Source organism: Lissotriton vulgaris, chromosome 1_1, assembly GCF_964263255.1.
Source record: "Lissotriton vulgaris chromosome 1_1, aLisVul1.2, whole genome shotgun sequence".
Taxonomy (NCBI): domain Eukaryota; kingdom Metazoa; phylum Chordata; class Amphibia; order Caudata; family Salamandridae; genus Lissotriton; species Lissotriton vulgaris.
In genome coordinates, this window is record NC_141685.1 from 755160481 (window position 1) to 755174485 (window position 14005).

Genomic DNA, 14005 nt, shown 5'->3' on the forward strand with positions numbered 1-14005 from the left:
TAAACTCCATTTCAAAATCCATCTCTTTCAGGAATCTTCCATTTGCCAGGCAGCCATCCATTCTGGAAAACTCACAAAGGATGGAGGAACAGTAAGAGTGGAGAAGAGGCCAGGGCAAGGCAGCTACCAAGAGTCCACAAGGAATGGAGTAAAAAGCAATACCTTTGGGACTTCCTCACAATCCTTTGTGATATCAAAATCCCCATCTATAAGTCAGGCTGAAATAATCACAGATAATTACAGTCTCAGAAATCATAGCCCTAGCATTCAAATGAAAGGTCTTGATACCAAAGGTACTCAAATCTCTGGCAGTACGGCCCATAGCACGCAAAGCACCAACATTTTCAACACAGTGATCAATATCTCAGGTGTTGAGATCCCTGGTGTTCACATTCCAGGTGTAAATCTTCCAAATGCAGAAATCCCTGGTATCCACATCCCAGGTCACCATGTCCCAGGTTATGAGATCCCTGGTGTTCATATCCCTGGTAGACATGTTCCAGGTGTTGAAATCCAAGGCCTCAATATTTCAGGTCACCATGTTCCCGGTGTTGAGATCCCAAGCGCACATTTACCAGGTGTGCATGTTCCTGGTTTTGAGATACCCAGTATTCATATCCCTGGCCAAAATATCTCAGGTTTAACCATTTCTGGATTGCATATCCCAGGTCACAATCTCCCAGGTGTTGAGATCCATGAAATTCACATTCCTGGCAAAAATGTTCCAGGTATTGAGATTCAAGGTATTTCTGTCCCTGGCATAAGTGTTCCCAGCATTGAGATCCCTGGTGTTCATATACATGGTCATAATGTCTCGGGTATTGAGATACCTAGTGTTCACATTCCAGGTATAAATCTTCCAAATGTAGAAATCCCTGGTATCCATATCCCAGGTCACCATGTCCCAGGTTATGAGATCTCTGGTATTCATATCCCTGGTAGACATGTTCCAGGTGTTGAAATCCAAGGCATCAATATTCCAGGTCACCATGCTCCCGGTGTTGAGATCCCAAGCGCACATTTACCAGGTGTGCATGTTCCTGGTGTTGAGATACCCAGTATTCATATCCCTAGCCACAATATCTCAGGTTTTACAATTCCTGGATTGCATATCCCAGGTCACAATCTCCCAGGTGTTGAGATCCATGAAATTCACATTCCTGGCAAAAATGTTCCAGGTATTGAGATTCAAGGTATTTCTGTCCCTGGCAAAAGTGTTCCCAGCATTGAGATCCCTGGTGTTCATATCCCAGGTCACTATGTCCCAGGTTATGAGATCCCTGGTATTCATATCCCTGGTACCCATGTTCCAGGTGTTGAAATCCAAGGCATCAATATTCCAGGTCACCATACTCCCGGTGTTGAGATCCCAAGCGCACATTTACCTGGTGTGCATGTTCCTGGTGTTGAGATACCCAGTATTCATAAACCTGGCCACAATATCTCAGGTTTTACAATTCCTGGATTGCATATCCCAGATCACAATCTCCCAGGTGTTGATATCCATGAAATTCACATTCCTGCCAAAAATGTTTCAGGTATTGAGATTCAAGGTATTTCTGTCCCTGGCAAAAGTGTTCCCAGCATTGAGATCCCTGGTGTTCATATACATGGTCATAATGTCTCCGGTATTGAGATACCTGGTGTTCACATTCCAGGTATAAATCTTCCAAATGTAGAAATCCCTGCTATCCATATCCCCGGTCACCATGTCCCAGGTTATGAAATCCCTGGTATTCAAATCCCTGGTAGACATGTTCCAGGTGTTGAAATCCAAGGCATTAATATTCCAGGTCACCATGCTCCCAGTGTTGAGATCCCAAGCGCACATTTACCAGGTGTGCATGTTCCTGGTGTTGAGATACCCAGTATTCATATCCCTGGCCACAATATCTCAGGTTTTACAATTCCTGGATTGCATATCCCAGGTCACAATCTCCCAGGTGTTGAGATCCATGAAATTCACATTCCTGGCAAAAATGTTCCAGGTATTGAGATTCAAGGTATTTCTGTCCCTGGCAAAAGTGTTCCCAGCATTGAGATCCCTGGTGTTCATATACATGGTCATAATATCTCGGGTATTGAGATACCTAGTGTTCACATTCCAGGTATAAATCTTCAAAATGTAGAAATCCCTGGTATCCATATCCCAGGTCACCATGTCCCAGGTTATGAGATCCCTGGTATTCATATCCCTGGTAGACATGTTCCAGGTGTTGAAATCCAAGGCATCAATATTCCAGGTCACCATGCTCCCGGTGTTGAGATCCCAAGCGCACATTTACCAGGTGTGCATGTTCCTGGTGTTGAGATACCCAGTATTCATCTCCCTAGCCACAATATCTCAGGTTTTACAATTCCTGGATTGCATATCCCAGGTCACAATCTCCCAGGTGTTGAGATCCATGAAATTCACATTCCTGGCAAAAATGTTCCAGGTATTGAGATTCAAGGTATTTCTGTCCCTGGCAAAAGTGTTCCCAGCATTGAGATCCCTGGTGTTCATATACCTGGTCATAATGTCTCAGGTATTGAGATACCTGGTGTTCACATTCCAGGTATAAATCTTCCAAGTGTAGAAATCCCTAGTATCCATATCCAAGGTCACCATGTCCCAGGTTATGAGATCCCTGGTATTCATATCCCTGGTAGACATGTTCCAGGTGTTGAAATCCAAGGCATCAACATTCCAGGTCACCATTCTCCCGGTGTTGAGATCCCAAGCGCACATTTACCAGGTGTGCATGTTCCTGGTGTTGAGATACCCAGTATTCATATCCCTGGGCACAATATCTCAGGTTTTACAATTCCTGGATTGCATATCCCAGGTCACAATCTCCCAGGTATTGAGATCCATGAAGTTCACATTCCTGGCAAAAATGTTCCAGGTATTGAGATTCAAGGTATTTCTGTCCCTGGCAAAAGTGTTCCCAGCATTGAGATCCCTGGTGTTCATATCCCAGGTCACTATGTCCCAGGTTATGAGATCCCTGGTATTCATATCTCTGGAACCCATGGTCCAGGTGTTGAAATCCAAGGCATCAATATTCCAGGTCACCATACTCCCGGTGTTGAGATCCCAAGCGCACATTTACCTGGTGTGCATGTTCCTGGCGTTGAGAAACCCAGTATTCATATACCTGGCCACAATATCTCAGGTTTTACAATTCCTGGATTGCATATCCCAGATCACGATCTCCCAGGTGTTGAGATCCATGCAATTCACATTCCTGCCAAAAATGTTTCAGGTATTGAGATTCAAGGTATTTCTGTCCCTGGCAAAAGTGTTCCCAGCATTGAGATCCCTGGTGTTCATATACATGGTCATAATGTCTCAGGTATTGAGATTCCTGGTGTTCACATTCCAGGTATAAATCTTCCAAATGTAGAAATCCCTGCTATCCAGATCCCCGGTCACCATGTCCCAGGTTATGAGATCTCTGGTATTCATATCCCTGGTAGACATGTTCCAGGTGTTGAAATCCAAGGCATCAATATTCCAGGTTACCATGCTCCCGGTGTTGAGATCCCAAGCGCACATTTACCAGGTGTGCATGTTCCTGGTGTTGAGATACCCAGTATCCATATCCCTAGCCACAATATCTCAGGTTTTACAATTCCTGGATTGCATATCCCAGGTCACAATCTCCCAGGTGTTGAGATCCATGAAATTCACATTCCTGGCAAAAAATTTCCAGGTATTGAGATTCAAGGTATTTCTGTCCCTGGCAAAAGTGTTCCCATCATTGAGATCCCTGGTGTTCATATACATGGTCATAATGTCTCAGGTATTGAGATACCTGGTGTTCACATTCCAGGTATAAATCTTCCAAATGTAGAAATCCCTAGTATCCATATCCAAGGTCACCATGTCCCAGGTTTTGAGATCCCTGGTATTCATATCCCTGGTAGACATGGTGTTGAAATCCAAGGCATCAACATTCCAGGTCACCATGCTCCCGGTGTTGAGATCCCAAGCGCACATTTACCAGGTGTGCATGTTCCTGGTGTTGAGATACCCAGTATTCATGTCCCTGGCCAAAATATCTCAGGTTTTACCATTCCTGGATTGCATATCCCAGGTCACAATCTCCCAGGTGTTGAGATCCATGAAGTTCACATTCCTGGCAAAAATGTTCCAGGTATTGAGATTCAAGGTATTTCTGTCCCTGGCAAAAGTGTTCCCAGCATTGAGATCCCTGGTGTTCATATCCCAGGTCACTATGTCCCAGGTTATGAGATCCCTGGTATTCAAATCCCTGGTACCCATGTTCCAGGTGTTGAAATCCAAGGTATCAATATTCCAGGTCACCATGCTCCCGGTGTTGAGATCCCAAGCGCACATTTACCAGGTGTGCATGTTCCTGGTGTTGAGATACCCAGTATTCATATCCCTGGCCACAATATCTCAGGTTTTACAATTCCTGGATTGCATATCCCAGGTCACAATCTCCCAGGTGTTGAGATTCATGAAATTCACATTCCTGCCAAAAATGTTCCAGGTATTGAGATTCAAGGTATTTCTGTCCCTGGCAAAAGTGTTCCCAGCATTGAGATCCCTGGTGTTCATATACATGGTCATAATGTCTCCGGTATTGAGATACCTGGTGTTCACATTCCAGGTATAAATCTTCCAAATGTAGAAATCTCTGCTATCCATATCCCCGGTCACCATGTCCCAGGTTATGAGATCCCTGGTATTCATATCCCTGGTAGACATGTTCCAGGTGTTGAAATCCAAGGCATCAATTTTCCAGGTCACCATGCTCCCGGTGTTGAGATCCCAAGCGCACATTTACCAGGTGTGCATGTTCCTGGTGTTGAGATACCCAGTATTCATATCCCTGGCCACAATATCTCAGGTTTTACAATTCCTGGATTGCATATCCCAGGTCACAATCTCCCAGGTGTTGAGATCCATGAAATTAACATTCCTGGCAAAAATGTTCCAGGTATTGAGATTCAAGGTATTTCTGTCCCTGGCATAAGTGTTCCTAGCATTGAGATCCCTGGTGTTCATATACATGGTCATAATGTCTCCGGTATTGAGATACCTGGTGTTCACATTCCAGGTATAAATCTTCCAAATGTAGAAATCCCTGCTATCCATATCCCCGGTCACCATGTCCCAGGTTATGAGATCCCTGGTATTCAAATCCCTGGTAGACATGTTCCAGGTGTTGAAATCCAAGGCATCAATATTCCAGGTCACCATGCTCCCAGTGTTGAGATCCCAAGCGCACATTTACCAGGTGTGCATGTTCCTGGTGTTGAGATACCCAGTATTCATATCCCTAGCCACAATATCTCAGGTTTTACAATTCCTGGATTGCATATCCCAGGTCACAATCTCCCAGGTGTTGAGATCCATGAAATTCACATTCCTGGCAAAAATGTTCCAGGTATTGAGATTCAAGGTATTTCTGTCCCTGGCAAAAGTGTTCCCAGCATTGAGATCCCTGGTGTTCATATACATGGTCATAATATCTCGGGTATTGAGATACCTAGTGTTCACATTCCAGGTATAAATCTTCAAAATGTAGAAATCCCTGGTATCCATATCCCAGGTCACCATGTCCCAGGTTATGAGATCCCTGGTATTCATATCCCTGGTAGACATGTTCCAGGTGTTGAAATCCAAGGCATCAATATTCCAGGTCACCATGCTCCCGGTGTTGAGATCCCAAGCGCACATTTACCAGGTGTGCATGTTCCTGGTGTTGAGATACCCAGTATTCATCTCCCTAGCCACAATATCTCAGGTTTTACAATTCCTGGATTGCATATCCCAGGTCACAATCTCCCAGGTGTTGAGATCCATGAAATTCACATTCCTCGCAAAAATGTTCCAGGTATTGAGATTCAAGGTATTTCTGTCCTTGGCAAAAGTGTTCCCAGCATTGAGATCCCTCGTGTTCATATACATGGTCATAATGTCTCAGGTATTGAGATACCTGGTGTTCACATTCCAGGTATAAATCTTCCAAGTGTAGAAATCCCTAGTATCCATATCCAAGGTCACCATAACCCAGGTTATGAGATCCCTGGTATTCATATCCCTGGTAGACATGTTCCAGGTGTTGAAATCCAAGGCATCAACATTCCAGGTCACCATTCTCCCGGTGTTGAGATCCCAAGCGCACATTTACCAGGTGTGCATGTTCCTGGTGTTGAGATACCCAGTATTCATATCCCTGGGCACAATATCTCAGGTTTTACAATTCCTGGATTGCATATCTCAGGTCACAATCTCCCAGGTATTGAGATCCATGAAGTTCACATTCCTGGCAAAAATGTTCCAGGTATTGAGATTCAAGGTATTTCTGTCCCTGGCAAAAGTGTTCCCAGCATTGAGATCCCTGGTGTTCATATCCCAGGTCACTATGTCCCAGGTTATGAGATCCCTGGTATTCATATCTCTGGAACCCATGTTCCAGGTGTTGAAATCCAAGGCATCAATATTCCAGGTCACCATACTCCCGGTGTTGAGATCCCAAGCGCACATTTACCTGGTGTGCATGTTCCTGGTGTTGAGATACCCAGTATTCATATACCTGGCCACAATATCTCAGGTTTTACAATTCCTGGATTGCATATCCCAGGTCACAGTCTCCCAGGTGTTGAGATCCATGAAATTCACCTTCCTGGCAAAAATGTTCCAGGTATTGAGATTCAAGGTATTTCTGTCCCTGGCAAAAGTGTTCCCAGCATTGAGATCCCAGGTGTTCATATACATGGTCATAATGTCTCAGGTATTGAGATAACTGGTGTTCACATTCCAGGTGTAAATCTTCCAATTGCAGAAATCCCTGGTATCCATATCCCAGGTCACTATGTCCCAGGTTATGAGATCCCTGGTATTCATATCCCTGGTACCCATGTTCCAGGTGTTGAAATCAAAGGCATCAATATTCCAGGTCACCATACTCCCGGTGTTGAGATCCCAAGCGCACATTTACCTGGTGTGCATGTTCCTGGTGTGCATGTTCCTGGTGTTGAGATACCCAGTATTCATATACCTGGCCACAATACCTCAGGTTTTACAATTCCTGGATTGCATATCCCAGGTCACAATCTTCCAGGTGTTGAGATCCATGAAATTCACATTCCTGGCAGAAATGTTTCAGGTATTGAGATTCAAGGTATTTCTGTCCCTGGCAAAAGTGTTCCCAGCATTGAGATCCCTGGTGTTCATATCCCAGGTCACTATGTCCCAGGTTATGAGATCCCTGGTATTCATATCCCTGGTACCCATGCTCCAGGTGTTGAAATCCAAGGCATCAATATTCCAGGTCACCATACTCCCGGTGTTGAGATCCCAAGCGCACATTTACCTGGTGTGCATGTTCCTGGTGTTGAGATACCCAGTATTCATATACCTGGCCACAATATCTCAGGTTTTATAATTCCTGGATTGCATATCCCAGATCACAATCTCCCAGGTGTTGATATCCATGAAATTCACATTCCTGGCAAAAATGTTCCAGGTATTGAGATTCAAGGTATTTCTGTCCCTGGCATAAGTGTTCCCAGCATTGAGATCCCTGGTGTTCATGTACATGGTCATAATGTCTCAGGTATTGAGATACCTGGTGTTCACATTCCAGGTGTAAATCTTCCAAATGCAGAAATCCCTGGTATCCATATCCCAGGTCACCATGTCCCAGGTTATGAGATCCCTGGTATTCATATCCCTGGTAGACATGTTCCAGGTGTTGAAATCCAAGGCCTCAATATTTCAGGTCACCATGTTCCCGGTGTTGAGATCCCAAGCGCACATTTACCAGGTGTGCATGTTCCTGGTGTTGAGATACCCAGTATTCATATCCCTGGCCAAAATATCTCAGGTTTTACCATTCCTGGATTGCATATCCCAGGTCACATTCTTCCAGCTGTTGAGATCCATGAAATTCACATTCCTGGCAAAAATGTTCCAGGTATTGCGATTCAAGGTATTTCTGTACCTGGCAAAAGTGTTCCCAGCATTGAGATCCCTGGTGTTCATATCCCAGGTCACTATGTCCCAGGTTATGAGATCCCTGGTATTCATATCCCTGGTACCCATGCTCCAGGTGTTGAAATCCAAGGCATCAATATTCCAGGTCACCATACTCCCGGTGTTGAGATCCCAAGCACACATTTACCTGGTGTGCATGTTCCTGGTGTTGAGATACCCAGTATTCATATACCTGGCCACAATATCTCAGGTTTCATAATTCCTGGATTGCATATCCCAGATCACAATCTTCCAAGTGTTGATATCCATGAAATTCACATTCCTGGCAAAAATGTTCCAGGTATTGAGATTCAAGGTATTTCTGTCCCTGGCATAAGTGTTCCCAGCATTGAGATCCCTGGTGTACATATACATGGTCATAATGTCTCAGGTATTGAGTTACCTGGTGTGCACATTCCAGGTATAAATCTTCCGAGTGTAGAAATCCCTAGTATCCATATCCCAGGCCACCATTACCCAGGTTATGAGATCCCTGGTATTCATATCCCTGGTAGACATGTTCCAGGTGTTGAAATCCAAGGCATCAACATTCCAGGTCACCGTTCTCCCGGTGTTGAGATCCCAAGCACACATTTACCAGGTGTGCATGTTCCTGGTGTTGAGATACCCAGTATTCATATCCCTGGGCACAATATCTCAGGTTTTACAATTCCTGGATTGCATATCCCAGGTCACAATCTCCCAGGCATTGAGATCCATGAAGTTCACATTCCTGGCAAAAATGTTCCAGGTATTGAGATTCAAGGTACTTCTGTCCCTGGCAAAAGTGTTCCCAGCATTGAGATCCCTGGTGTTCATATCCCAGGTCACTATGTCCCTGGTTATGAGATCCCTGGTATTTATATCCCTGGTACCCATGTTCCAGGTGTTGAAATCCAAGGCATCAATATTCCAGGTCACCATATTCCCGGTGTTGAGATCCCAAGCGCACATTTACCAGGTGTGCATGTTCCTGGTGTTGAGATACCCAGTATTCATATCCCTGGCCACAATATCTCAGGTTTTACAATTCCTGGATTGCATATCCTAGGTCACAATCTCCCAGGTGTTGAGATCCATGAAGGTCACATTCCTGGCAAAAATGTTCCAGGTATTGAGATTCAAGGTATTTCTGTCCCTGGCAAAAGTGTTCCCAGCATTGAGATCCCTGGTGTTCATATACATGGTCATAATGTCTCAGGTATTGAGATTCCTGGTGTTCACATTCCAGGTATAAATCTTCCAAATGTAGAAATCCCTGCTATCCAGATCCCCGGTCACCATGTCCCAGGTTATGAGATCCCTGGTATTCAAATCCCTGGTAGACATGTCTCAGGTGTTGAAATCCAAGGCATCAATATTCCAGGTCACCATGCTCCCGGTGTTGAGATCCCAAGCGCACATTTACCAGGTGTGCATGTTCCTGGTGTTGAGATACCCAGTATTCATATCCCTGGCCAACATATCTCAGGTTTTACCATTCCTGGATTGCATATCCCAGGTCACAATCTCCCAGGTGTTGAGATCCATGAAATTCACATTCCTGGCAAAAATGTTCCAGGTATTGAGATTCAAGGTATTTCTGTCCCTGGCAAACGTGTTCCCAGCATTGAGATCCCTGGTGTTCATATACATGGTCATAATGTCACAGGTATTGAGATACCTGGTGTTCACATTCCAGGTATAAATCTTCCAAATGTAGAAATCCCTGCTATCCATATCCCCGGTCACCATGTCCCAGGTTATGAGATCCCTGGTATTCAAATCCCTGGTAGACATGTTCCAGGTGTTGAAATCCAAGGCATCAATATTCCAGGTCACCATGCTCCCGGTGTTGAGATCCCAAGCACACATTTACCAGGTGTGCATGTTCCTGGTGTTGAGATACCCAGTATTCATATCCCTGGCCACAATATCTCAGGTTTTACAATTCCTGGATTGCATATCCCAGGTCACAGTCTCCCAGGTGTTGAGATCCATGAAATTCACCTTCCTGGCAAAAATGTTCCAGGTATTGAGATTCAAGGTATTTCTGTCCCTGGCAAAAGTGTTCCCAGCATTGAGATCCCAGGTGTTCATATACATGGTCATAATGTCTCAGGTATTGAGATAACTGGTGTTCACATTCCAGGTGTAAATCTTCCAAATGCAGAAATCCCTGGTATCCATATCCCAGGTCACTATGTCCCAGGTTATGAGATCCCTGGTATTCATATCCCTGGTACCCATGTTCCAGGTGTTGAAATCAAAGGCATCAATATTCCAGGTCACCATACTCCCGGTGTTGAGATCCCAAGCGCACATTTACCTGGTGTGCATGTTCCTGGTGTGCATGTTCCTGGTGTTGAGATACCCAGTATTCATATACCTGGCCACAATACCTCAGGTTTTACAATTCCTGGATTGCATATCCCAGGTCACAATCTTCCAGGTGTTGAGATCCATGAAATTCACATTCCTGGCAGAAATGTTTCAGGTATTGAGATTCAAGGTATTTCTGTCCCTGGCAAAAGTGTTCCCAGCATTGAGATCCCTGGTGTTCATATCCCAGGTCACTATGTCCCAGGTTATGAGATCCCTGGTATTCATATCCCTGGTACCCATGTTCCAGGTGTTGAAATCCAAGGCATCAATATTCCAGGTCACCATACTCCCGGTGTTGAGATCCCAAGCGCACATTTACCTGGTGTGCATGTTCCTGGTGTTGAGATACCCAGTATTCATATACCTGGCCACAATATCTCAGGTTTTATAATTCCTGGATTGCATATCCCAGATCACAATCTCCCAGGTGTTGATATCCATGAAATTCACATTCCTGGCAAAAATGTTCCAGGTATTGAGATTCAAGGTATTTCTGTCCCTGGCATAAGTGTTCCCAGCATTGAGATCCCTGGTGTTCATATACATGGTCATAATGTCTCAGGTATTGAGATACCTGGTGTTCACATTCCAGGTGTAAATCTTCCAAATGCAGAAATCCCTGGTATCCATATCCCAGGTCACCATGTCCCAGGTTATGAGATCCCTGGTATTCATATCCCTGGTAGACATGTTCCAGGTGTTGAAATCCAAGGCCTCAATATTTCAGGTCACCATGTTCCCGGTGTTGAGATCCCAAGCGCACATTTACCAGGTGTGCATGTTCCTGGTGTTGAGATACCCAGTATTCATATCCCTGGCCAAAATATCTCAGGTTTTACCATTCCTGGATTGCATATCCCAGGTCACATTCTTCCAGCTGTTGAGATCCATGAAATTCACATTCCTGGCAAAAATGTTCCAGGTATTGCGATTCAAGGTATTTCTGTACCTGGCAAAAGTGTTCCCAGCATTGAGATCCCTGGTGTTCATATCCCAGGCCACTATGTCCCAGGTTATGAGATCCCTGGTATTCATATCCCTGGTACCCATGCTCCAGGTGTTGAAATCCAAGGCATCAATATTCCAGGTCACCATACTCCCGGTGTTGAGATCCCAAGCGCACATTTACCTGGTGTGCATGTTCCTGGCGTTGAGAAACCCAGTATTCATATACCTGGCCACAATATCTCAGGTTTTACAATTCCTGGATTGCATATCCCAGATCACGATCTCCCAGGTGTTGAGATCCATGCAATTCACATTCCTGCCAAAAATGTTTCAGGTATTGAGATTCAAGGTATTTCTGTCCCTGGCAAAAGTGTTCCCAGCATTGAGATCCCTGGTGTTCATATCCCAGGTCACTATGTCCCTGGTTATGAGATCCCTGGTATTTATATCCCTGGTACCCATGTTCCAGGTGTTGAAATCCAAGGCATCAATATTCCAGGTCACCATATTCCCGGTGTTGAGATCCCAAGCGCACATTTACCTGGTGTGCATGTTCCTGGTGTTGAGATACCCAGTATTCATATCCCTGGCCACAATATCTCAGGTTTTACAATTCCTGGATTGCATATCCTAGGTCACAATCTCCCAGGTGTTGAGATCCATGAAGGTCACATTCCTGGCAAAAATGTTCCAGGTATTGAGATTCAAGGTATTTCTGTCCCTGGCAAAAGTGTTCCCAGCATTGAGATCCCTGGTGTTCATATACATGGTCATAATGTCTCAGGTATTGAGATTCCTGGTGTTCACATTCCAGGTATAAATCTTCCAAATGTAGAAATCCCTGCTATCCAGATCCCCGGTCACCATGTCCCAGGTTATGAGATCCCTGGTATTCAAATCCCTGGTAGACATGTCTCAGGTGTTGAAATCCAAGGCATCAATATTCCAGGTCACCATGCTCCCGGTGTTGAGATCCCAAGCGCACATTTACCAGGTGTGCATGTTCCTGGTGTTGAGATACCCAGTATTCATATCCCTGGCCAACATATCTCAGGTTTTACCATTCCTGGATTGCATATCCCAGGTCACAGTCTCCCAGGTGTTGAGATCCATGAAATTCACCTTCCTGGCAAAAATGTTCCAGGTATTGAGATTCAAGGTATTTCTGTCCCTGGCAAACGTGTTCCCAGCATTGAGATCCCTGGTGTTCATATACATGGTCATAATGTCACAGGTATTGAGATACCTGGTGTTCACATTCCAGGTATAAATCTTCCAAATGTAGAAATCCCTGCTATCCATATCCCCGGTCACCATGTCCCAGGTTATGAGATCCCTGGTATTCAAATCCCTGGTAGACATGTTCCAGGTGTTGAAATCCAAGGCATCAATATTCCAGGTCACCATGCTCCCGGTGTTGAGATCCCAAGCGCACATTTACCAGGTGTGCATGTTCCTGGTGTTGAGATACCCAGTATTCATATCCCTGGCCACAATATCTCAGGTTTTACAATTCCTGGATTGCATATCCCAGGTCACAGTCTCCCAGGTGTTGAGATCCATGAAATTCACCTTCCTGGCAAAAATGTTCCAGGTATTGAGATTCAAGGTATTTCTGTCCCTGGCAAAAGTGTTCCCAGCATTGAGATCCCAGGTGTTCATATACATGGTCATAATGTCTCAGGTATTGAGATAACTGGTGTTCACATTCCAGGTATAAATCTTCCAAATGCAGAAATCCCTGGTATCCATATCCCAGGTCACCATGTCCAAGGTTATGAGATCCCTGGTATTCATATCCCTGGCAGACATGTTCCAGGTGTTGAAATCCAAGGCATCAATATTCCAGGTCACATTGCTCCCAGTGTTGAGATTCCAAGCACACATTTACCAGGTGTGCATGTTCCTGGTGTTGAGATACCCAGTATTCATATCCCTGGCCAAAATATCTCAGGTTTTACCATTCCTGGATTGCATATCCCAGGTCACAATCTCCCAGGTGTTGAGATCCATGAAATTCACGTTCCTGGCAAAAATGTTCCAGGTATTGAGATTCAAGGTATTTCTGTCCCTGGCAAAAGTGTTCCCAGCTTTGAGATCCCTGGTGTTCATATCCCAGGTCACTATGTCCCAGGTTATGAGATCCCTGGTATTCATATCCCTGGTACCCATGTTCCAGGTGTTGAAATCCAAGGCATCAATATTCCAGGTCACCATACTCCCGGTGTTGAGATCCCAAGCGCACATTTACCTGGTGTGCGTGTTCCTGGTGTTGAGATACCCAGTATTCATATACCTGGCCACAATATCCCAGGTTTTATAATTCCTGGATTGCATATCCCAGATCACAATCTTCCAGGTGTTGATATCCATGAAATTCACATTCCTGGCAAAAATGTTCCAGGTATTGAGATTCAAGGTATTTCTGTCCCTGGCATAAGTGTTCCCAGCATTGAGATCCCTGGTGTTCATATACATGGTCATAATGTCTCAGGTATTGAGATACCTGGTGTTCACATTCCAGGTGTAAATCTTCCAAATGCAGAAATCCATGGTATCCATATCCCAGGTCACCATGTCCCAGGTTATGAGATCCCTGGTATTCATATCCCTGGTAGACATGTTCCAGGTGTTGAAATCCAAGGCATCAACATTCCAGGTCACCGTTCTCCCGGTGTTGAGATCCCAAGCACACAT

At 44.7% G+C, this 14005-nt stretch overlaps 1 protein-coding gene across 1 annotated transcript in view; it reads left to right on the forward strand.

Moving 5' to 3' along the window:
• The window catches only part of LOC147747769 (uncharacterized), an 802967-nt gene that overhangs the window by 157770 nt on the left and 631192 nt on the right, over positions 1 to 14005 (forward strand). Inside the window, exons 11-19 of the mRNA XM_086926120.1 lie at positions 32 to 3818; positions 3948 to 4907; positions 4968 to 5117; positions 5568 to 7082; positions 7128 to 9422; positions 9468 to 10277; positions 10383 to 10697; positions 10788 to 12962; positions 12993 to 13967. Of these exons, the coding sequence (XP_086782246.1) occupies positions 32 to 3818; positions 3948 to 4907; positions 4968 to 5117; positions 5568 to 7082; positions 7128 to 9422; positions 9468 to 10277; positions 10383 to 10697; positions 10788 to 12962; positions 12993 to 13967 (12982 nt within the window). The remainder of the gene's footprint in view (positions 1 to 31; positions 3819 to 3947; positions 4908 to 4967; positions 5118 to 5567; positions 7083 to 7127; positions 9423 to 9467; positions 10278 to 10382; positions 10698 to 10787; positions 12963 to 12992; positions 13968 to 14005) is intronic.